This window comes from Crocuta crocuta, unplaced genomic scaffold (assembly GCF_008692635.1).
Source record: "Crocuta crocuta isolate KB4526 unplaced genomic scaffold, BGI_CrCroc_1.0 scaffold562, whole genome shotgun sequence".
Taxonomy (NCBI): domain Eukaryota; kingdom Metazoa; phylum Chordata; class Mammalia; order Carnivora; family Hyaenidae; genus Crocuta; species Crocuta crocuta.
Window position 1 is genome coordinate 704,226 of NW_027531012.1, and position 25,412 is coordinate 729,637.

Consider the following 25,412-nt stretch of genomic DNA (forward strand, 5'->3'; position numbering starts at 1 on the left):
CACTGTCTAAACTTATCTACCACTATCACAATTACTTGTTCTCCATAAATAATTTGTGTTTTCTCACCTTGGTGCTCTTACTTTGTTGAGTTCTTCACTGGGAACGCCCTTATTCCTTCATGTCTTCATTTCTTACTCATACCTCAAGGCATCATAATTTTAATGCACAAAGCTTGCCTGGTTTCTCAGGCATCTAATCTCTATGCCCTTTGAAATCCTCTCTTGATCGTTTATCCTATGTAGCCTTACACCTCATACCATTGGTGAGTGTATACATGGGCTTACCTCTCCTACTCAACTTTAGATGTAGAGGAAGGGAATTCTATCTTTTCCTTCACTGATTTTCTCCTAAGAAATTACTGTATAGAAAAATCCTCTTTTATTGGATGAGTCAATGTATCCTGCTAGAAATTTAGACACTGATAAAGCACAAATTCTCTTAAGGCCAATAGTTTCAATAACTGCTTTGTAGCACTGTGCATTCCCAGGCTACCAGTAAAAAATTGGGGTTGAATAAAAGTTGTATAGCTAACCAATATATACAAAGGGCATGAAATCAGAGTATTTAAGTAGAAAGACTGTTGCTAGGAATATAAATCTTAATATTTTGCAATGACCATTGTAATGCTTTTGTACATCTCCTATCTTGTTTCTTCTGGAACTACTGAAATAAATCTTTACCCTTTAATCTTCCTTTTACTCTACTAGATACATGTTATCATTTGAGTGATGATTTCATGTCTTTGAGAACAGAGAAGAGATAATAAATGAGTAGCTCTGTCTTCCTAAAGGTAAACCTCATAAAACTAGGAAGAGTAATTTCATGCAAAGTATACATGGATTTTTCATCTCAATCCCTAAATATTATAGCATTATTTTATTATTAATATATTCCTCTAAAATAAGTCTTACTACAAAATATTTTCCAGAAATATTCTAGCATAATAAATACCTATGTTGGTGCATGTTGAATAAAAAGCAAGGTCTGCATAAGTGTGGGATAACTAATTTTAATTAGTTATTTTAATTTATATGCCACTTCCTAATGCTTATTCTGTAGGTTACTCTGAATAAAGATTCCTAAATATTGCACAGTTCCTTCTCCCTATATGGTTTTTATCCATTTTTATTAAAAAAGATATGTGAAAACTGCTTTAAAATCCTGGGTATGACTAGCTAATTTCTTTAAGCAAATGTTAGCATAATACAAGTAGTTTTGTGATTATCTAACAAATTATGTTCATTCATTAGTGTCAACTGTCCTTAGCCTTATACCAAATAACAGATCATTCACATTTTAGAAATAAAGATTTATTAATTTTTATGTCCACATTTTAAAGTGAACATGTTATAAAATATAAAATACTTTTGATAGGACAAATGGAATTACTGCTACTCTTACTACTAAAATATTTACATTGCACCTAATACTTTTCTTCACTTGCTGATAAATTTCTCTTTGCACCTATAGTTCTTCTTTTCTATTTCAGTCATTATATAGAATTCCTGAAACATATGTTCCTACCGAGCTGGTAGCGCTGATGTTAGTTTACACTACACAAATGATAACTGATAAGGAAATGATGGGATTAAGCTGTTCAGGGACTTGCAATAACTTACTATGATAAGAGCAGCTGCCATATCAGTTTTATTAACCCACTAAATCACTACTAATAAATAAGATAATAGCTTTTGTCCATCATGTCTGAAAACCAAGATTTGACTGATCAAAGTCTACAAGAAATTAAAATGTAACTTCAAATCAAACAGTCTACTGTGTACATGAAATCTACTCGGTGGTCTCAACTATCAGCTATTCTGAGCAATGGTGGGATACAGGCTCTTTTTCTTCATCATTGTATCCCTAAGGCCTAGAAGTACCAGGACACACAATAAAATGCTTATTAAATAAATGAATCTTAATAGTGAAAGTTTTTTGATAGCATATAGCCTATCTTGCTATTCGCATCTTAAAAAACTCTTTAGCATCATGCTCTGTACATTGATATAAATATGGATTGATTATTGATATAGTACATTTATAACATCAAATAGACAAAAATCACTTTGCATAGCTCTTTTGTGCCTATAGATTTTTGCTTCATTTTTACTTTTTCAAAATCCAAATTTAAAAATACTGCACAGGAAAAAAAATCAGGTGTATATTTTGGCATTGGTAGTAAATCAAGGAGAAGAAAATAAAAAACTGAAAAGCCAAGACAATTTTATCTGGGTGTTGAGAATGTGCAGAATCTGTCATTGGGGATTCTTGGCAGGGAAGGAAGGGTGACAGTGAAGGAAGGGACAGAGAGCTGAGCTGCTAATGCCCCTGTAAACTGATTGGCCTTGTCCCCAAGGCACACTCAGGTTAAATGTCCTAGGGTGAGGCTTCATAACCCCAAGAGTTAACCTTTAAAGACCTTTTTCCATATCTATTGGTACTACTGGCTTCTTATGTAGAATATCAAACCTGCCCCTGGAAACAAATTTTTCAATTTTTAATTGTTTCTAATTCTGACAGTGCATGATACCTGGTGATATCTGGTGATCTGTGATATCTACCTAGTTATTCTGTCCATTTGGATTTTTTGTTTGCTTTTAATGTATCTGTTTTAAATATTTTATCTCTTCCTTTTGGCTGAATAAATTTTTGCTTCATTTTATTTAGTTAAATATTTTCATCTTTCACTTTCATGAGGTCCTTGAAAGTAACACCTGTATAATTATGAGTGTGAGGACTGATCATTTAGGAAAAAAGAAAACAACAACCTTGAAAATAGACACAAAATTCACTCCTATTTTTTTAGATCCTACTAATCACTTCTTTGCCGCAAAGATCAGTGCTTCCCAAACTTTTGGATTTCCTACATGGAGTAAAATTTGGAAAGTAACATAGTTCCATGAACCCTAAAGGCAGCCAGGGAAAGTTTTAGAAACAGTGGTGCTATCTTGTGCCCAGAATACAGAAGAAATGTTTGAGTTAATCAGGATCAAAATAAATCCTGTCTGAAAGACTCAAATGAAATGACTGAACAGACTCTAGCTATTCTATGAGAAATTGGCAAAAATTGAGAGCTTATGTTTTTAAATAACCATCATTATACGGTTATATAATGGTAATATATTTTAATATTTGATCCACAGAGGTTAAAATAAATTAATACTTATTTATATTTTTCAAATAATTCAATAAGCATTTAGTGATACTATGTTTAAGGCACTAGAATAAACATTACTCCAACAAGTTCTGCTAAATTAATAGTAAAATTCGGAGAAATTATAAATTTCTCTTTCTCCAAAATATGCTAACTTCTTCATTAATATTTCTGTGTTTCACAGATTGTTCATATTTCTATAGATATAAAATACTTTTCATAAGATGTACTTTTTGAAATATTAAATAGCCATTAGACATGATGACTGTGAAAATAATACACCAACATAAAGAAATGCTTTGGACAAAAATTAAGGGCCGCCTGGGTGGCTCAGTTGGTTAAGCCTCCAACTCTTGATTTTGGCTCAGGTCATCATCTCATGGGTTGTGGGTTCAAGCCCCGCATAGGGTTCTGCACTGACAGTGCAGAGCCTGCTTGGGATTCTCTCTCCATCTCTCTCTGCCCCTCAACTGCTCACTTTCTCTCTCTCAAAAATCAATCAATTAATTAATTAATTGAATAATTAAATCAACACATTGCCAGGCATAAATTTCACAAACTCTACGTCTTGCCCTATCTGTCAACATAATTAGTTTACCTATGGAAATTTTCTTTCTCTCCAGGATATCAAAATGTCAAAAATATAACAAGCAAGTTATAAAAAGCAAATGTCATATTGAGAAGGTAGAAAAAAATTCAAGTTATTAATGTTCTGCTCTTGGGCACATCTGCTTTTAGATATCAAACAAACTGCCTGAAGTTACCACATGTTGTTCCATAAACCTAAACATCTGAGCCTCACAGTGTCACAATGGACAAGGTTAATGATTCATCCCTAATCCTAAAGGCTTCTTTTGGGATTAATTGACTTTCACAGCAGCCTGCCTTCCTGCCGTCTTGTAGACCCGTGAAGAGGATTTCTCTGCATTGCTTTGCCTCTTTTTCTACCATCTATCTGCTTCAAACATTATCTGATTTTTCTTCCACCTACACAATTCAGGAGGAATCAGATTCAGCAGAAATCAGCCAATTAAAGTGATTCAGGTTTGAAAAACAAATTAGAAGGGAAGAGCCAATTCAGTCGTTTTCAATCTGACATTTTATTCCTCTTTCTCAGACCATATGCTATTAACATTAATAGGAATCAATTAAAGAAATATTAACTGGTAGTCGATTATGTAGCCAAATACAGAAAGGATATAAAAATGAATGAGACAAAGTCTCTATCCTCAAAATATTATCTTTTGAGGGGAAGAGATGAGTTAATTTCACACTAAGATAGGTACCAATGAACTGCTAGGAGAGTATGAAAAAAGAGCCTACAAGAAATCAAGAGGTAAGACAAAATTCAGAAGAAGAGGATGTTAATGAGACATTCTTTTCAATGGATAAGCTTTCAACATACCTGTAGGGGAAAGGGCATCTTCCATGGAGGAAGACAGCATAAATGAAAGAATGACATTTGAGGGTGAAACAAAGTGTATTGGGCACTAATTTGGTGGGAGCATAGGCTCCATATTGAGGGGTGAGTAGATGATAAGGTAGGAAAATGTTTTGGGACTAAATCATAATGGACCCTGAATGCCAAAGTGAGAAAAATTGGTCATGAACTGGTGAAAGTTTCTGAGTATGACAGAGATATGACTGAATTCAACCCTTTGGAAGTCCAGTTTAGAAAAATTGTATTGAAAGGACTGGAAAGATACAGTGAAGGCCAGATTATGAAAGTGAGAATGGAGAGAGACTGATTCAAGAGAATTCATAAAGTAAGATTTATTTTTTGGCAAGTGAGTAAAGCTGAGCTAGCCAATAAGGTAGCTCCTAGCCACGTGTGTACTGACAACTTGAAATATGACTAATCTGAGTTGAGATGTGCTGTAGGAATAAAACACACACACTTAGTAGGGAAAAAGAAAGAATGCAAAATAGCTCAATAATTTTAATTTTGATTACATGGTGAAATGATACATTGGATACACTGGATTAAATAAAAGCTATCAAAATTAAATAACATCTGTCCCTTTTTACTGTTTTAATGTGGCTACTAAAAATCTTTAAATTAAATATGTGGCTGCATTATATTTCATTAGGCAATACTGAACTAGATGTTGGGACAGAAGAAGACATTGGATGAGCTAGAAAATGAATGGGAGAAGGAAATAGGGCCTGGCAGTTCTGTGACAGAGAAACCATAGGAGAAGCTTTACATATTGATTTATCGTAAGAAGGCACTGTCAGCAGTTGCACATATAGACAGGTGCCAACGAGGATGAGTAACAGTAAAAATGAGCCATGGAGTTTTTATCCAGGTAAAGAAATGGAGTTACCATGTTAACAATGGTAAAAGAAGTGAGCACAGCTACTCTCCCAAGAAATAGCAATGAGAATGAAAATAATAGAGCAATTACTAAGAGCAGAGCAGGCCTGAGATCAGTTTATGTTCATCAACATAAAAGAGATCTGAATATGACTGTAGGCAGAAGGAAAGGAAAAACTGAAAACACAGTGGACAGAAGAAATAATGGATGAATAAGAACATGTAACATATAACTCTACAGAGATTGCCACAAGAGAAAAGAAAAACTAAAATTACCAAGAGAGAGAACTAACTTTATATTTACATTAAGAGATGATCAAAGAAGTCATTTGTGGAGGTCATTTGCCTTGAAGGGAAAAGAAGAGGATATTGAAATTATTATCTAGGAAAGAAAACCAAAGGAAGAACCTGAACCATGCTTCAACTCCTGACTTTGGCCCTGCTCTTTGGGAGTGTTGTGGTTTCATCCGGCCACTTATTTAGCCATATACACTACCCTTTCATGATACACGTGCCTTCGTTAGTGGATTTAAGATTATGAAAATGATTCACTTAGATTTTTTATCAGAAGAAATAATATATAAATATTGCTTTTTAAACTTTATTCCAAAATCTACTTTTTTTTTTGTTAGTTCTTAGAGTTGGTAAAAAATCTTCTTCAAGAAGAGAACACCTGATTCCATTCACAGATAAAGACAATACTTATTTTACATGTGTCAATCCTATGTACAGGGTATCATATGTACAGATCTGATATATGCTCATTAATGTGTCTTACTTTGAATGGCCTCTTGTTCCAAGTCGCCGTGTCGTTAAGAGGGGAAATTTCTGGCGAATTGTCTAAAAAGAGAGTCAATTACTTTAGTTTTCAGGAAATGTGTGGTTCTGTTGCAAGCAACTTGTGACCAATAATTCAAGAAACTAAACGCTGAACTTTGGGTAAAATTTAGTCTCAAAGAAGAAATATCCTACATATACCATACTGATAAGCAATAATATATCAGCAGAGGCAGGGAGGTGGTTTTTAATGAGATTGTTCTACTGCCCTTGTCTCAATTTCCAAAGCAAATCATACCAGCTTCTGCTTCTGCTTCATGTTACTACCTTATGTACCTAGACGAAAGACTTGAGTGTCTTTATAATAATTTTATCCAGAGATTTATCACAATTAAGTATCTCCAACTCTGAAAGAACACATGAAACTTTCTTCTTCCTACCAGATCTCCACAGTAGTGTTTTAAATTGTTTCTTTTCTATGTTCTTTTCTCTAAAATTTGCTAAAAATTAGCATCTGATTAAAGAACAAAATCTCTTCTACATAAAATAAGAATTTTATGATCTACTAAGGGCTCCATGGCAAACTTTTTATATATGTCAGTTTCTTGGGGACCAATTCTGTAGTTTTAATCAGATTCTCAAACAGTTAAGATTATTGCCATAAGGTGGAATAAAACAGCAGTGTTAAAATGGATGTTAGAAGTTATCTTATGCAACTTCTTCATTTTAGGGAATGAGTGAACTGAGTTTTGAAAACGTTAAGTGCTTTTCAGTAGGCCTCACAACGAATTACTCACTGGCTAGGCAGAATCTAAATCATGAGATTACCACGCATCATATCACACTGACTCCCATAAACAGATAGGTTTCAAAATAAACTTATAAATTATTTTATTTTCAAAAACTGAGCAGTTCAACTATTGTGTTCATTATTTTCTGGACAATGAGTCCCTCTGCAGGTTAGAATTTGGATTTCAGTTTACATGAGATGCAATGTTTAAGGCCTAACCTTCCTATGGTTTTCCTAGAATATCGTAGATTCTTAGCAGAGAATGAGGAGAATGTCAAAGTACAAAGCTTTACCAAGAGATTGATATTGTTTCTCAATTCTTAAAATAAGATTAACATACATAAATATAGTAATGCCAATTCTACAGATTCCCATCCTAAACATACAGGTTGTGTAGAAAGGAATGTTTTCAAATAAGCAATGCTTAACCAATCCTGTCACAGCATTTTAGAGTTTGGAGAATAAACATACTCAGAGTGGAATAGAGAATCAAGGGAATTATTTACGAAATAAAGTAAAAATCTATTAAAAACTCATATACTTGGACTAGCTAAATAAACACAATCACCAGTTGCATTAACAAGATACTTGTCACCATCACTTAATTTTGCTTCTCAATACAGGCCATACAATACTCTTTAATGTATCCCTCTTTGAAGGGAAATGCTCAAATGGAGCTTCCTTTAATGTCACATTAAACCATCTGATGGCTAAGGTTCTAAAATTCAAAGCATATAGTAGTTCAAAGTAAAACCTGTAGTAGGTAAAATCAAGATAAAACATACAGTAGTTCCAAAGACATCTGCAAGAAATTTCATTTATGCTAGTGAAACAAATTTCTTAATATTCTGTAAAAAAAAATGTATTCAGATGATTTGTTTCCATACTGTCTGCCTAACATGACTTTAGCCGTAAAGCAGTATGGCCAATATGTGTAATTTACCTTTCCAAAGGTGGCTGCGCAGGCAGGCTCCAATTTCTCTTTCCTGCAGAAATCTAAATAGTGTGCATAAAGGATGCACCGTGGTAAGCAAACTCCCTCACATACGATGTAATTCTCTTCTAGCCTAAAAAAGAAAATTAGGTCAAACCCTTTCCTTATTTCTCCTTTCCATTCCCCTTTCACATTGATTTAATGACTGTTTTGAATACAGACTCTATACAAATGAGTTCATGAGCAGACATGAGTAGACTTTCTTTATTCTGGATATTACTAAAAGTCAGATCACAAGAATTAATGTTAGAAGAGCACAAGCCCCAGTGAATACCTGCTAGTGGAGTTAAAATACTATGGCCAACATGAAACCACTCCTTCCTGGTCTATATCTCAAAGAATAAGTCTTACTTCTATGGAAATCCTCACTATTCATGATGGTTTGTTCTGTGAGATGCAAATATAAATGGTAAAATTGAAGAAGATGGTTTTTTAAAAGAATATTCTCAATACTAATGGACTTGTCAGGTTTCAGGCTGGCAAATGCCTACAATCTCTTACTTTCATTCACAAACTAGTTCTGAACCCTAAATGGTTAGGGAAGCATGATTATGCATTTATTTGCAAAATACCTAAGAGTAAACTCACTTCACTGATGTCTGAGATGTACTGATCTACTTCTACCCTATGCCTTTTTCTGTGATCAATATCATAATTGCCTAAAACATACTACAAACTTGAAACATAATGTACTTCTCTATAGATGTCTCCAAATATGACATATAAATTCAACTTTTTGAAAATTTAGACATAATTCTATTTAATTTGAATGTCTACAATTGCAATTGAACACAATTTATATAAATGTAATAATATATACGTAAGTGTTACAAATATCTAAACAGCAATAGAGAAATAAGAACTTGTGGACTGTATTCCCAATTTTCCTAATAATTCAGTAGGTAATATTGACTAAACTTTATGTATACTCATTTTCTGTATAGTAAAATGATAATTATTACTATATAGGAACAATGCAATATTGAGCATGCTTTCAGATTAAAATTGAGTGAAACTATTCAAATCTCTGATTTAGCATATTCCCTAAATGCATGAGATAAAAGCTAAAGGAGATGTTCATCAGACTTAAAGCATCAGATGTCCATATTTCTATGAAGAAGAACAAAACAAAACAACACCCAGGAAGATTTACATCCATAAAACCAAATCTAGCTGACAGTTGAAAACTGGAGTTACTTACATTTTTTCATTTTAATTTTCAGCTCCAATTTTTAATATTCCCAAAAATCTACATAACCATGAGGGAAACTTCTCAAAGTACAAATAAGTCACTTAGTTTTTTAAAAAATCATATGTAACATTCTTTTATAGGAAGGGGGCAGAAGTTTCAAACAAAAATTATGGCATTTTAAGTTTTAAAAAATGAAAAATCACTAACATTCAGCTACTTGAAAATTATATTTTAATGGCATGCATAAAATGTCAACTATTCATGTGGCTGTTTTGATGTTGTTGTAGGCATTGTCTTTATCTTCAAAATAGTGGATAATCCCAGCCATGAATATGGCTAATTTGAGGTATGACATTTATTTTTCTTTGATTGTAATGCAATCAATGATATTTATAAAGCAAAAAACCACATTTGTTTCCATTCACTCAATTTGAAGGGACTGGAAGTGATCATTCCTCAGATCTCCATACTATATCTTTAATCAATACTTCTGCCCCAATTATCCTAATAAAATAGTTGTATCTAAAATATTCCAGATAATTGACTCAAATATTTACTGCTCCAGTGTATTTTTAACCAGTAAGTGTGACATCAACTTCAATAGTTAAGCCATAACTTTAGAAGAATATGTGGTTTAGATTTCAAATATTTGAAAAGGTGTTAAGTATATAATCACAAAAATTTAGTATATGCAAACTGTAATTGTTTAAATAGCTGAAAATAAAAGTTACTAGGGTGTTTTTTTACTGGATTTCTAGATATTACTTTTTCTGTTGTATTTTTCTAAAGTTTAGTTCATACTTTACACATATACAGATTATATAACTAATCAGTAAATAGACCTTTTAAGTTATTTACTTGTTATTTGTAACTTGGGAGGAAATTTATACTCCTTTTTACACAATGTAGGGAAGCTTAGCGTTTTTATTTTAGATCCCTCTTCCTTTTTGGTTAATATTACAAAATGCTCTTCATATGTAGAATGCCTACTGATAAACTCTTGGTTTTAAAAGATTTTCCATAAAATCCAATTCATGATATTTCACCATAATAAATCATATATGACAGGTGCTATAAAAATAGTTGAACATTTATTTATGTTAACAGTGTTACTTTAACTGATTTTTCTATGTCTTCTAGTTCAAACGCATTTCACCTAATGATCAATATATAATCATATGGTCATTTGCCCACATATGGATAAAGGCAATATTAAGACCCTTCCTCTTTTTAAGTTGTTTGGAAAAATCATGTTTTATAAACAAAAAGACTATCAAAATAACAAGTATATAAGGACCAAACTGATTGCATGTTAAGCAAATAAGTCATTAAAAAACATTCATTATTGCTGACATTTGACAAAATTATAGTTTAGGTCAATAATGAACAAAGTGATGGGTTTTTGTATTGCAGATCACTTTTCATCAACGACAGAATATGTCTCCGTATCAAATATTCAGTAAAAAGAAAAAAGAAAAGAAAAGATTCATTTCCTTTTGGCATTTTAAACTTCCTCCAAAAAGTTTGAGGGAGAAACAGATTGGGAAAAGCAATTCTGAAGATACTGACTTTTAAAGCTCAACAGGTTCTGAAAGGTACCCCGGTGGGAGACTTACCACTGCAGGGTGAGCTGTGTCTGCTTCTTTTTATCCTTCATCATCTGCGTGACGGTTTTTTTCTGAGAAAGGTGTAGATCGGCTGCTTTAGTTTTGCTGTCGTGACTGTCTGCATCCTCTTCTTCGGAGGAAGCGTTGCCATTGCTTAAATGCATTTCTGATCGCAAGTTGAAAGGATGATAAAGAAAATCAGAATGTAAAATCAGTTAAGTAGCCTCTCAATGGACCCTAGTACCAAACGGGGTAGCCTAAGGGGGCGGAGGGTGGGTGGTGAGAGGGGAACTAAGCAAAATTCCTTAAAGTTCATTTCTAGGTGACCAACATCTTTCTGGGGGAAATACAAAGATCAGAACTGAACATCCTACATGTATGTTACGTTTGCAGTGTGTTTACTTTTATTGTGGGGTGCCCTTCTTAGAATTCATCCCCGTGCCAGTCACGTCCCCCGAGGGGGCAGAGCACTCACCTGACTTAACTCCTACAGGCAGCTCCGGGTCTTCCCCTCTCTCCCCGCTGCACAGCGCGCCCCCGGGCTGCGCAGCAGCCGCCAGGTACACCCTTTCCTCGGGGTAAATGAGCAGGCTCTTGCCCAGGAGCGGCACACAGCACTCCTCCTGGGCCTCAGGGGAAACTTGGGGCGAAGGTTGCGCCTGCAGGAAGGTGTCCTCCAGCTCCGGGACCTTGGCCATCCTCCTGGCCGCGGGAGACCTGGGCACCCGCAGCTCGGCCGGCGCCCCGCGGAGCCCAGAGCTCAGGGCGGGGCGGGGCGGGGCTGGAGACCTGCGGCCGCGGGGCCGGGGGCGGAGACCGCAGGCTCCTGAGCGCCCGGCGTCGCGGAGAAGGAAGGCGGTGCGCTGGGACTGCGCTGACCGAGGCGGGACTGCCTTGCCCCCCACCTGTCCGCTGTCCTCGCAGATGCTCAATTCGGAACTTCCTTCCTCAACTGCGCCTCTCTCCCAGGCCCCACATTTCCCACCTTCCTTCCTCCCTTTCTCACATCTTGTGCTGGGCCCGAGGACACTTTTCACACCCAAAGCTCTCGGAAAGAGCTGAGAAAACCCCACTTTCTTGTCTGAGACAAGAGCTACAGCAACTGTCCCCATCCCTAGCTCTCTCATCAGACTTAAAGGACGCCCTGCCCGGCAGCCTTGATCCTGCGAGGCCAGGGAGAGGAGAACCCTGAGCAGCACGCAGTCTTCGCACAACCTGGGCCGTGTTTATTTAATCTCGGATTAATCTCAGGGGGTGGTGAAGGCTCTTCTCAGTGACGGGGACAGACGCCATCGCATCGCACACGTGTCCAGACTACCCTGCTGGAGGGTGCACCAGGGCTCTGAATCCCAGGCCTCGCCTCTTTCGAGGATCTCTAGCCTTAAGAGTAGAGGAAACGATTCACTTGTTTCCTGCAGAATTTTGTGAGTTAAAAGCATCCCTGGCAATTCCTCATCTATTGTACCCAGGGGTAGTGCAGTGGACGTTGCTGTGATGAAAAATGAAGCAGCCATATTTCATTTCCAATTTAAAATGGGAAGAGTCACGTGGGGTGGAAGAAATGGTAACTTGTGTTCTCTTTAAGAAGTCAGTAGAGAGTTGGGGTGAGTTTGTTGCCTGACTGCCACATAATCTTTCATTCTTTCCATCTTCTGTTCTTTTGGCAAGTATATCCATATCCTGTGCTTACTGTATGCCTACTGCTTCCCGGAAAAAGCAAGGAATCTGCTTTCATTCACACTGCCTCACCATAACCAACAACCTGTCATGTTCTTGTGGAGCATTAGCAAGAGAAATAATCCCTGGACTTGAATTTAATATTAAACTACAATACATCAAAATTTAACTTAGTAAAAACAAAATGGGACTCAAGGTGGTGGATGGCTGAAGGGTGAATTATAGAGAGGAAAAATATAATCTAAGAGCATGAACCTGCTTAAGCACCCAAGATTATGGATATATTTGAAACTTTCCTTAATTTTAGCACCACTTGTTGGGAAAGGCATCACTTTCCTGTCAAAGGTTTTCTCCCTACCTGGTACCAGGCTGGAGCCACCCACCCATTCATGCACCCAAACCTGGGAGTCTATACACTTGCCAACCAAGGGACAACTTCGCCTACCAGTTTCCTCTACTCAGACCTTCAAAAGCCAAAGAACTTTCTCAATGCATGGAGCTTAGTTCTATAATACTAAAGTTTAGAATGTCCCCCCTTTATACAGACACCTTCAGATTCATTCTGTAAAAGTGCTAGTGATTAACTATGTGTGCACAAAAAGACTCTGCTATTTATATCACGTAATCAGAAAAGAAAATATTCAGGAAAAGTACTGGGAATTCTTTTTGGACTTTTAAAAATATAGACCACTTGATAGCCAGGCTAAGTAAGTGTGTGTGTGTGTGTGTGTGTGTGTGTGTGTGTGTGTGTGATAGACACTGAGTACCTGGCAATTATTCATTTGAATTAATCAAAGGAAACACAAACCAAACTCCTTTAATGCCCTCAGTGAACTTTTTGCCTTGATTTTAAGTAAACCATATTCCCTACAAAATAACATGTAAGTTCTTTGCGCTTCTAGTCAGAAATATAAATTAAATAGACCTATAACAAGTAAATAAATTGAATCAGTAAACAAAAAAACTTTGACATAAAAAAGCCTAGGACAAAAGTCTTCACTGATAAATTATACCAAATGTTAAAAAAGAATTAATGCCAATTCTTCTCAAACGTATGAGAACCAGTGAGAATAGTGCTCAATGAATAGGCAGATGGTCATTATCCTAAATTTTCATTTGTAGTTATTATAATTAATCTGAGCTCATGAAGCCAATGTTTTAAAACTGTAATAATGATAAGTCATAAGATCCTAAAAAGGAAAACAGTTAAATATGGAGGATGATCTCTTAAATAGTGATTCTTAACATTTTGTTTTTTAAATTCCCTTTAAGAAATTTATGTAAGCCATAAACTGTCTCCCCCAGGGGAGATGCGGTGGGAACCCATGAATGCGCTCACATATATACACACAAAATTTTGTATGCAATTTGTCAGATCCCAGATTTTTTAAAACTCTGAGAAAATTTATTCAATTTTTTTTAAAAAGGGCATAATGATCTCTGAAATGGGAGATTCTTGGTAGTTACCAAATGATGGTATCTTTGTGACTGGAGGCACCACATTAAAGGGGAAAGAAAAAGGAATTTGGAGTCACATACATTTGCACTCATTCCCTTTGTGACTCTGGGTCCTTAACTTTAGTTTCCTTCTCTCTAAGTTTTCTGAGCACCCTTTCCCCAGCTTCCAGTCACCAGCTCCGCCACCACCACCTGCCTTTGGCTACCAGACCACCATTGCGCATAGGCAGAACCTCAGTGTCTGTCCACTCCGTGGGTATTCCTTAGTCAATGATTGATGATTAGGGAGAATAAAAGCCTGATTCTTTGACCTCATGGTAGATAAATTTGAGTTGTAATTTACAACTCAGAGCTCCTTTGTGGAATCAGGCTGAAGCATCCGTGGCTGGACAATTCCTGACATCCCATCCTAGTTTGGTTTCTTCCTCTTCACTGTTTAGCTACCTCTGCTCCCTTACCTGTTTCTTCTGGAAACAGTTCCTTAAAAATCACTTTTGTAGATGACTACTTAACTCAAGTTCTGCTGACAAAGACATCACATGATAGGGCTTCTGTAAGGATTAAATGCAATATTATAAAGACAAACTTAATACAATGCCTGGAACAGTAAGTAAAATGTATCTAATATGGGCGCCTGCATGGCTCACTCGGGTGAGCTTCCAACTTCATGAGTTCAGGTCATGACCTCAGGGGTTCCTGGGCTCCGTGGCTTTGTGAGGTTGAGCCCTGCTGACAGTACAAGGCTTGCTTGGGATTCTTTCTCTCTCTCTGCTGCTCCCCCATTCATGCTTTCTCCCTCTCAAAATAAATAAATAAACTTTAAAAAGTATCTAGGATGTTATTGTGAAACTTTGTATCTCTTTTAATGCTCACAAGTAAGGAAAGAAATCTTTTTCTTTCATTGCAAAATGATTCTGAGAAACATCTTTCTCCTTACTTAGGCTATTCCTGGGCTTAGTATGATCTGGAGTGATCACAAACTATGGAACTTTCTTGTGTAAAAGCACACGTCCCCTCTATTTTTTTTTTCTTTTCACCAAGATTACTTTTTAAATATAAAAAGTACTTCTTATTCTGCCTTCCAGTAACAAATTTCATGTTGTTGCTGCTTTCAGATAAAAGCAAGGACAGTTATGAACTAACAACACAGCCCAAAAACACATGAAGGAAATACTGATTTTGACAAAGGTGCCCAGACCCTTCAGTCAGGAAGGAATTAAGTTTTCAATAAATGTTGCTGAAACAATTGGACATCCACAGGCAAGAGAAGCCTTTATCCACAAGAACTTAAACCTTCCTTCATGCCACATACAAAATTTACCTCAAAACTGATCAAAGACTTACATCTAAGAGCTAAAGCTGTACAGCTTTTAGAACAAAACCTAGGTATAAATCTTCATTCCTTTGGGTTAAGCAAATATTTCTTAAATATGACACCAAAAGCATAGGCAACAAATGAAAAAGATAGACAAATTGAACTCCATTAAAATGTGAGCATCAAAGAACGCTATCAAGAAAGTGAAAAGATAACACACAGAATAACAGAATATTTGAAAGTCATGTATCTAATAAGAGTCTAGTACCCAGACTATACAAAAAATTCTTATGATTCAGCAATCAAAAGATAATAGCCAACTTAAAAATGGGCAAAAGATTTGAATAGGCATTTCTCCAAAGAAGATCTACAAACAGCAAATAAACACGTGAAAAGATGCTCAATATCATCTGCATTAGAGAAATGCAAATCAAAACCACTGTGAGATAACATGTTGCTCCCATAGGATTAGAGTAGCTGTAATTTTTTTAAGAAAAAAAAAAAACGTTGGTGAGGATGTAGAGAAATTGAAAGACTCACACATTGCTGGTGGGAATGTAAAATGGTCCAGCTGCTGTGGAAAACAATTTGGCAGTTCCTCAAATAGTTAAATAGTGTTACCATAAGAGCCAGTAATTCCACTTCTAGGTATATACTCAAGAGAACTGAAAACATATGTTCACACAAAAGCCTGAACACAGATGTTTATAGAAGGGTTATGCATCATAGTCAAGGTAGATACGACCCAAATGTCCATCAGCTGTTGAACAGATCAATACAAACTGGCATATCCATAAAAGGGAACATTATTCAGTCATAAAAAATAACAAAGCAGACTATAATAGGAATGAACCTTGAAAACATCATGCAAGTGAATGAAGCCAAATATAAAAGCCTGCATATTTTATGATTACATTTACATGAAATGTCCAGAATAAGCAAATCCATAGAGACAGAAAGTAGATTAGTGATTTCCAGAGGCTAGAGGTAGAGGGTAATGTGGAGTGACTGCCTAATGAATATGGTGTTTCTTTTTTGGATAATGAAAATGTTCTGGAATTAGTGGTGATAGCTGCATAACACTGTGAGTAAGCTAAAAACCACTGAAGATACACTTCAAAATGGTTAAAATGGTGAATTCCATCTCAATAAAGAAAAAAACTTAAATAAGCAAGGTCAGGTTATAAACAGCTTAAGAATCTGCTACATTATTACGAGATAAAAATCATTAGTTTGGACAAATTTCACAGGTTTATTCTTAAAATACGAGACATTACTTTTGTTATTGTCCTGTAAACTTCAATGGATTATGTCTCCATTTCTTTTTCAAGTCTCATTTTTTCCTCCTTCAAACTTGGTTGTGCCACGTTAATTTAAAAAATTGTTTTTACTGCTTTTATATTTTTACGAGAGAGAAAGAGAAACAGAGCACGAGCCGGCAAAGGACTGAAAATGGGAGACACAGAATCTGAAACAGCCTCCAGGCTCTGAGCTGTCAGCACAGAACCCAATGCGGAACTCGAACTCAAGAACTGTGAGATCATGACCTGAGCTGATCATGACGCTTAACCAACTGAGCCACCCAGATGCCCCTGTGCCATGTTAATTTAAATATCTCTCTCTCTCTCTCTTTTGAGTTTATTGCATGTAGGATGAGAAAGAAATAGTGGGAAATGGAGAATGAAGAGGAGAAAGGAAAGGAAGTGTTAAGAAATTATTGATAAGACTGAAGGAATCAGCAAAAAAAAAAAAAAAAAGGCAAAGATAAAATACATCCAGTTGGTTAGAAGTTAAGAGACCAAACTGATGACTCCAGTTTCCATATGGGGAGAACCATTTTTTCCATAACTGTAGATCAATGTAAAAGGTAAATTAACTGGGAGAAAATCCAGGAAATGGGGTTTTCTAGGAAACTACAGCCAGATTACATTAGGCAGTGATCAGGGCTAGGAAAGGGAGTGTTTGGATGGAAATGCAGTAAGTGGCAGGCCCTAAGGTTATTTAAAGAAAGAATCAGCATTTCCTGGTGACTAATGGGCAGGTCTTGCATGGAACAGAAAATTTATTTCCGAGATTGTAGTCTTTAGGAACTGTCAGGGAAAATAAGAAGTACTTTCCCTGTAAAATAATTGTTCAGCTAAAGGCTCTCACGCTGCACCAGAACTCACTACAGTCATTGCCAAACGCAATGTTACCAGGCAGACAATGCATAACAGCCACCTCTTTTACTACTATCATTCCAAAAATAGACATGTGTCTTAAGCTCAGAACAGGGACTTCAGCCGGAACTGGGGCCCAGAGCTAATAACTCAGCCCTGAACCAGAAGTGTCTGTATTGAGAATGTGCACTGAAACCCATTTCAGTGTCTAGACGTTTCATCAGATTTTCCTTGGGGCTGTGATATGATACTCTTCTTAATTTGTAACTCTCCACACTGTAAATCCTAATGAGTAACTGGTGCAAGTGTGTTTATTTTTGTTCTATATGTTGTTTAGAAAAATAGAAATGCCAGAATAGAGTATATGGGTACTTGTTACATTACACTCATAACTTTTCTTTGGATTAAAATTGTTTCCGAATAAAATTTTAAAAGTGCAGTAAGCATTTTATCTTTAGTAAAGTTGACCTATACTTGTTTATAAAAAAAGATATTTACATAATTCTAGGGGTGCATGTGTATACATAAAATATGTTAAAGCTAAGGAAATACATGTGTTTAATACAATGCTGTTAAAAACAGAGAGTACATTTAAAATATTGTAATATTCACTTCTATAGTTAAAGTCACTCTATCCCTTATTTAAAGTTACTTTTTTCAACCTTTACATGCAGTGTCTCCAGTAACCTTTGTCCTTCACATACAAATAACCACTTAGCTCTTTCTGCATTTCCAATAAAAGACAGTCTAATGGTCTTTTTTAGATTAATATAAAACTAATTATGTGTTTGAAACAGTGGAGAAATAGGCCAGGTTAGTCTGTGTATAAAAATAATGTACTGCATCACGTGTATTTGAGAACTTCTTATGTATTATATGCATTATAATAAATATAGTAAATATCAAAATTATGACTTGCAAATCAAATTAAAAATTAGATATATGTGTTATATAGCAAATGACACATCTTGGATATCTACCAGATATTTGTTACAAAACTGATTGGAAAATGGTGGTGACCTTCCAATCTCTCCTTCATTCAACCAAAAATAATTTACATGACTGGAGGATTCAAAAATAAGTAAGACATGATTTTTCTCTACTCGGTATTCTCCGTCTAGTGGAGGAGGCAGATACATTAGAATACAGCGTGATAAATATCAAAATGGTGGTATGCACAAGGTGATATAAGAGTACAGAGCAAAGAATGACCAGCTCAAGTAAAGATCACCTTGGCCCCAGGAGAGACAGAAGGTTTCAAAGAGACTATAATGTGAACTAGTCTTGAAGAATTTGTATGCAATCACGGGTGGAAGACAGAAGGAGCAGAATGTACACAGGCACAGAGTTAAGAAAGAACATGGCTGGTTGGACGAGTCAGTAATTGGGTGGATTTGGAGGATAAGCAACATCGTGGAAAGTGAATGATCATGAGTTGAGATCAGGTCTTAGGGCCTTGTGCAAGCTAACCAATATATCTTATAACTAATAATAACATATCATTGAGGGATTTTAAGAAGAAAGTATAAAGAATGAGTGGATTGGGGGGAGGAAAGTTAAGAAGACCATGTGATAAAACAAAGCAAAGGTGTAGACAAGGACGATGGCAGTGAAGCTAGAAAAAAAAAGGTGATTCAAGAACATATGAAGGATTTATACATGGTGATTATGACAGATTTTACAATACTGGTTCTCCCAACCATTCACGCATCCTCCACTTATGCCACTGAGTAATCCCATCCTATGTTGACTCTGAGCATGGCTATTAGCAAACATCAATCAGAAGCTTGAAAAACACTTTTGCACTGGGGTTTCCCTTTCCTCACTGAAGCTGAAAATTCTGAGACCATCACTATGTGGCCAAGCCCAGGCTAGCTTGCTAGAAACATGTCAAACCCTTTACTAGAGTTGATAGCTAGAATTAACCAATACTTCTAACACTAGAACCAACTACCAGACATGTGAGTGATGTCGATGAAACCATTCTAAACTAACCAGCCTCTGGCTGACTTGCCAACTGAGTGCAGCACCATGAATGAAGCTCATGAGTAAGCTCAGCCCAAACTGCTGACCCGTAGAACTGGGCACTAATGAATAACTGTGGTTCCAAGCCACTAATATTGGGGATGGATTGTGACACAGCAAAAAGTAACTGACACAGTAATGGATTCGTTTATATTTATAGCTTTGAAGGCCACAAAAAGTCAGTTGAACTTTAGAAACATAAGAGTAGCAGTAGCTACTGGGAAAAGCAAGTTGAAGAGTGAGTGTGGAGTGATTTTGTTTGTTTCTGGTGGGGTTTTTTTGTTCACTTTTGTTTTTTAGGTAAGGAAGAATAAAATTCAAATGTGAGAACAGTTTTCAATAATAAAACTTATTTCAAGGAGTTCGTGAGAAGATCAAATGCAATAATGTACACAAAAACACCAAATGAAAAATAATTGTTATCTTATAAATCTGCATATATGTAGATTATAAGTACTTTATTTTCTAGTCAACTTTAGGAATTTACACAAGTGGCTATCTACATACAGCACACTTTAAAACAACTCCCTAAAGTTTCTGACTATAGGCAGGATATAATTTTCACAGACATACTTCTCCTTCTATTCCCAAACCCAGAGAATTGTGCAGTTGCTTCTTCAAAATGAAGTGTCCACATAGAGGCAAACATTATGGGTGTAAACAGACTAAGATATTACAAATGTGAACCTTAAGCTCTCTAAATAAATTAAGCATGTTTAAGGCTAAACAAACTCAACTTTATTTTTGAACTTTTAGTTTTGTATTTGCCATATATTTTCCTAGTGGCCTTGGGGCTGGGGTGCCTATGACTTCAAATAACAAATTATGTAATAAGATATACTAGCTTATCAAGCATTTAATTTCAACACATAATGTGTAGCCTACAAGATGAGGACAATAAATTATTTCATGTCTTATCAGTGTTCACTTGGGAGAAATGGGCAAGGCCAGAATGCTTTTCAGCATGAATATTCCTAGCATAACAAGGCAAATAATTGAAATTAAAAGACTTACACTGGAAGCATCAATGTTAGGCATGTGTTATCTACTGTCATGAATAATATAGAAGAAACTAGGTAATTTAAGATTTAGGGAAGTATGAATACATTTGATTTTAATATTTTGTAATTAATAGCTGGTTCCAAGCCTCTTTCTTTTCTCAGCATACTTCTCTATATCATCCTTTGGTTGTAAAATACACTCTAAATGCTTCTTTTACTTAGAATATGTGTTCCATGAACACTGAAGATTGTAGCTTTTATTTTTCTCAGCCTTCCAATTGTTTGTATTTTATAAAAGGGATGTGTGAATATGCTTATTATAATCATTTTGCTGTATACAATAATTTGACTAATAATTATTAGTAATTTTGATGAATACATTGCTTTTTAAATACAATATTGAAATCAATAACTCTTTTCAGAACTCATGTAATTTCCTCAAGCTATACAAGATTAGTTTTGCTTAAATCATTAATTTTGTAACTTGTCACTGAGTGGAATGGATAACTCTGCCTACTAACTCCAGGCTGTGGTTCTAAGATTATGTGTACAATGCATTTATTCCTCATCTCTCACTCTGTTTAAAAGTTTTTGAGCTCAGTGCATCTTCTTTACTGAACAATTTATCAATTGGAGTTGCTGAGTAAATGCTACTTTTTCCATAACTTAGTGCTTTGGGGTATTTCTAGGGGACCAGCTATTAATTACAAAATGATAGAAAAACATAGTAAGTTAGGTCAAGAAAAAAGATAGTTGGTTATATCTAACACAAGGATTGAGATGATATTTCTTGAAGTTGGACAATCTGTATCAGAGTTATCCAAAGTACATGCGAACTCTGCAGATATCCACCTCGGAACCAGGGAATCACTGCATAAAATGGCATTTACCCAATAGTGTCACGTTATAAATTAAGACAAAGAAAATTGGACAATGATGAAGGAAAATGTGCCCAGCCTAAGTCATAGTCTAAAATCTTAGAGAATGCTTTCACCCAGATTATGGCTCATTCAGAAAGACAGTGTGGAGGTGGGGACAATGTAGATGGTAGGCTGAGGAATGAGAAGGTGATAACTTCTCAGTAACCTCTGTGGTGCTTTCCTGGCTTTTCACACCACAGCTCATGTAGAAAATGTCTCTACAGCATACTGGGCTGAATAGATGAGTCTGCCCATGAGGTACACTGACCAGAGATTCTGAACTACAAGAGACAGGGGATCAACACCACCTCCATATGGACACCCTGTTGGGAAGATGCTCCGGGAACATCTATCGCTCTTTGTTAGTGTTCATCACTACATGCTCTTAGCAATGTCTGGCACTGGCTTCATCTTCTCCACTTTGAAGAAGAAGGAGGAAGCTTCTGGGCCATTTTCCAGCTCTTTGTAAAGAAGAACATGGTATAGTTTCTCCATTTCCACAGTCAATTATGGAATACTATTAAGTGGATATGGCATTACATGTAGAACATTTTTCTTGATTACTGTATGTCTTACATTTGAATGAAATAAATAATTTAATAGTTGTATTAGAAAGCATGTACAACTTGTATAAATTGGCTTTTTAGTTAGCCATTTATGATGATATTAAGTAAAACTTCAAGAGAATTCTTCTTATTTTACATAAAACATGAAACTATAATATAAACATAAACTATAAAATAAGAAAGTGCAAAATACATAGAAAGGTGATAGAACTCATTTTTATCCTTAGATGAAAATTATTTGCTGATCATGTTAGCATCTGAAAAAAACATCCTGTATTCCAGGTTAAAAAACTAAAGATGAGGAGGAGTCAATAAGAGATAAAGAAACCAAAAAGCAAGTTTGATATTAACTTTTATAAAACCACAAATACCTAAAAACATCAAATGATTAATAGTTAAAATAAAATTGTTTATTGATCATTTTCCTAAATTCTCTAAATTCTGTAGTACTAAAAATGTGAGTTTCCATAATACATGTCAAACTAAGTTGAATTTTACTTCAACATTGTATCTTTCAACATTAACTGGATGCATTAAAATAAATCAGGATATATAACTTTGAAAATAATGTACCATGTTAAAAAAATTTAATGGCACACAGTACTAGAAGTAGACTACAGCAACATTTACACTTAAAGGGAGAGCAAATAATGATTACACATTTGGGGTTGATCTATTTGTAAGTTCTGTTTGCTCATGTCTCCAGAAACCTAACTCAGTGACAAGTAGGGCAACTTAAAATCAGATGTAAAACCAAGTTGCATATTAAGCCCATTCATCAATGACAGTAATGTGAAGTAAGCTTCAATTTTATGAACTGAATAAATAGCTACACTATCTTACAGCATAACTATTATAACTACTAATTTATAACATAAATCACATCAAAAAGGTGGTTGATTAGCTGTTTCTAACTATGAGTTCATTTTGAAAGGAGACATGAGAGACATAAGAGTTAATTGGTCCCTCCAGAGATAGTAGAGCAATTATTAAAGTCATTATATGACTTGCTGTGGACCATATAAGGAAAATTAGACTAATGGAAAATTCTCCTACAACATTTCCATGAAATAGTCTATGGATTGTCAGCTGCCTTCAACATTCATTTAAAGTTAGAAATAAGAAAATTGAAGAAGACTATAAAAAAAAAGGAAATTGCAATTATTGAGACAGGAAGTGATTAAGGTAAATAGAATTTTAGTTGAGTCAGGGTCATGGTAAGGATGGTTTCTGTTCTGACCCTGTTCTGATGCATTTGTAATTAAAAGCCTATGGAGAGAAAAAGTAATTCCACAGTGCTGACATAGGGCATATGTTAGACTTCCAATTATTTCATCATCTACTTTGATGTGAAGGAATCCAAACATTAAGCTAGAAAAATTAATACTCATGAAAATTTGTAGAAATATGAATGCATGTCATAGATAATGAAATTCTGAATTTAACTTTAAAGTTAAGTTTATAAAGTGAGTTTTTAAAAACTCACAACCTTCCAATGTTATTAAGATTCATTGCACCAGAGAATGGAATGATATGAATGATATCTTCATTCGGTGAGCAGTAGGCATGATGTTGATGTGCTCTCTCTAGGGTTAACTTTGTGGAAACCCTACAGGAAGTGGAGCTTCCTCCCTGTCAGTGATGCACTTTAATGCTTGTAGAGAGAGAAGAATAATACATCCAGGCTTGCTGAGTAAGCAGGCTTCCTAGCTTCACCCAGCAAACCATCTCTGCACAACAGCTGGAGGACATCCAGAGAGACCTGGAACTCATATTCACCCATGTACAGTCCCAAAATCCAGCAGGGAAATAAGAAATGCTGATAAGAATGTGGAGAATTAGACAAAGGGAAATGGAAAATTGCAAAACCTAAGTATTGATATATTTTAATCCAAATTCAAGACCCAAAGGAAATAACCAAGATAAACTGAAAGTAGAATTTGGCATAACTGGAAAAAATACACAGTAGAATAATGACACACCAAATCCTATGAGCTAGAATAAAGGAACAAGTTCTTCAGGAATGAAAGAATAAATGTGACATGTTTATTAATATCTATATTATTAATTGTATATAACACTTTGCTCATAAAGTTTATTATAGGAATTCATTAACTTATTGGGTTTTAATAATAAGATATCATATACCAACTGCATTATATGCTGGGCACTATTTTAAGTACTTTATATGTTATGTCATTTTACCTTCACTGATTCTATGAGGTAGCTGAGAATATGACTTTTTTCAGATGAAGAAACTGAGACTCAAAAATATAAGTGACTTGCCCAACATCTCATGATTAGTGAGGAAATAGAGTGAACCTAGCCCTGCTTGATTTAAACATTCATATCTTAACCAGTACAATCCAAAGTTTATTGGACACCCCTACCAACACAAGGGCCAGGTCTGTCTCATACATGCTTAGACCAGTGGTTCTCAGCCCTACCAACCCACATCCCCACACCCTACACCACTATTTTATAGTAAATGTTTTATAATATTCTCTTTCCTACCCCAAAAGAAATTCACAGATAACTATATACATATATTTAATAAATGTAATGTACCAGCTCTAATATAAAGAGTAAAGAAAGATTACGAGTAATACATAATAAGCATTTCAATGGATACACGCTCAGGCATGACATTGCTAAAACATTTTAAGAAATCTGATGTTTGCATCTAAACATAAAATCACCATAATGGAAGAGTTATACATGCAGAGAGTTTTTTTGGTAACTAAAATACAGAAGAGGTATTGTCATTGGTAATGCGATTTTCTGAAATAGTAAGCAACTCTTCTTAAATTTCTATACAAAATGTGATTATATTAGTATAAAACAAAGAATTTTGGATAAGGAATATTATCAGAGATAGAGACACTGCATAATGATAATAGGGGTAATTCTTTAAAGTCTTAACATGTATGCATCTGATAACAAAACTTCAAAATTCATGAAGCAAAAATGGAGAAAACTAAAGGAAGAAACAGAAAGTTCATAGTCATAGAAATTTTGGCATTCATCTCAATAATTAGTAGAACAACTAGACAAATAACTAGTAAGGATATAGAAGATCTGAAAAAAAAACTATAAAGCAACTTGATCTAATTGATATTTATAAACCACTGCACCCAACAATTATATATGCATTCTTTTCAAGTGTATCAAGAACATTTACCAAATATACTCAGCTATTAAGAAACAAATCTCAGTATATTTCAAATGGTTGAAATCTTCAGGGCTTATTTTGAATGGAATTAAATTAGAAATTGGCAAAAGGTATCTAGAAAACCCCCACATATTTGGAAATTAAATGATACATTCCTAAGTAACACATGAGTCAAATGGGGGAAAAATCACAAGACAAAGAAATATATTTTTAACTGAGAGATGGTAAAAATGTAATCTATCAAAACTTGATTTTGAACAAAATTGGTGAGAATCAGTGAATGCAGT

The 25,412-nt window shown here is 35.3% G+C and overlaps 1 protein-coding gene across 1 annotated transcript in view; it reads right to left on the minus strand.

Annotated features, from left to right (window-relative positions):
• The window catches only part of RFX6 (regulatory factor X6), a 52,545-nt gene extending 41,015 nt beyond the window's left edge, over positions 1-11,530 (minus strand). Inside the window, exons 1-4 of the mRNA XM_077770867.1 lie at positions 11,308-11,530; positions 10,842-10,998; positions 7,983-8,106; positions 6,251-6,312 (exon numbers count right to left, since the gene is read on the minus strand). Of these exons, the coding sequence (XP_077626993.1) occupies positions 6,251-6,312; positions 7,983-8,106; positions 10,842-10,998; positions 11,308-11,530 (566 nt within the window). The remainder of the gene's footprint in view (positions 1-6,250; positions 6,313-7,982; positions 8,107-10,841; positions 10,999-11,307) is intronic.
• Between the last annotated feature and the right edge of the window lie 13,882 nt (positions 11,531-25,412).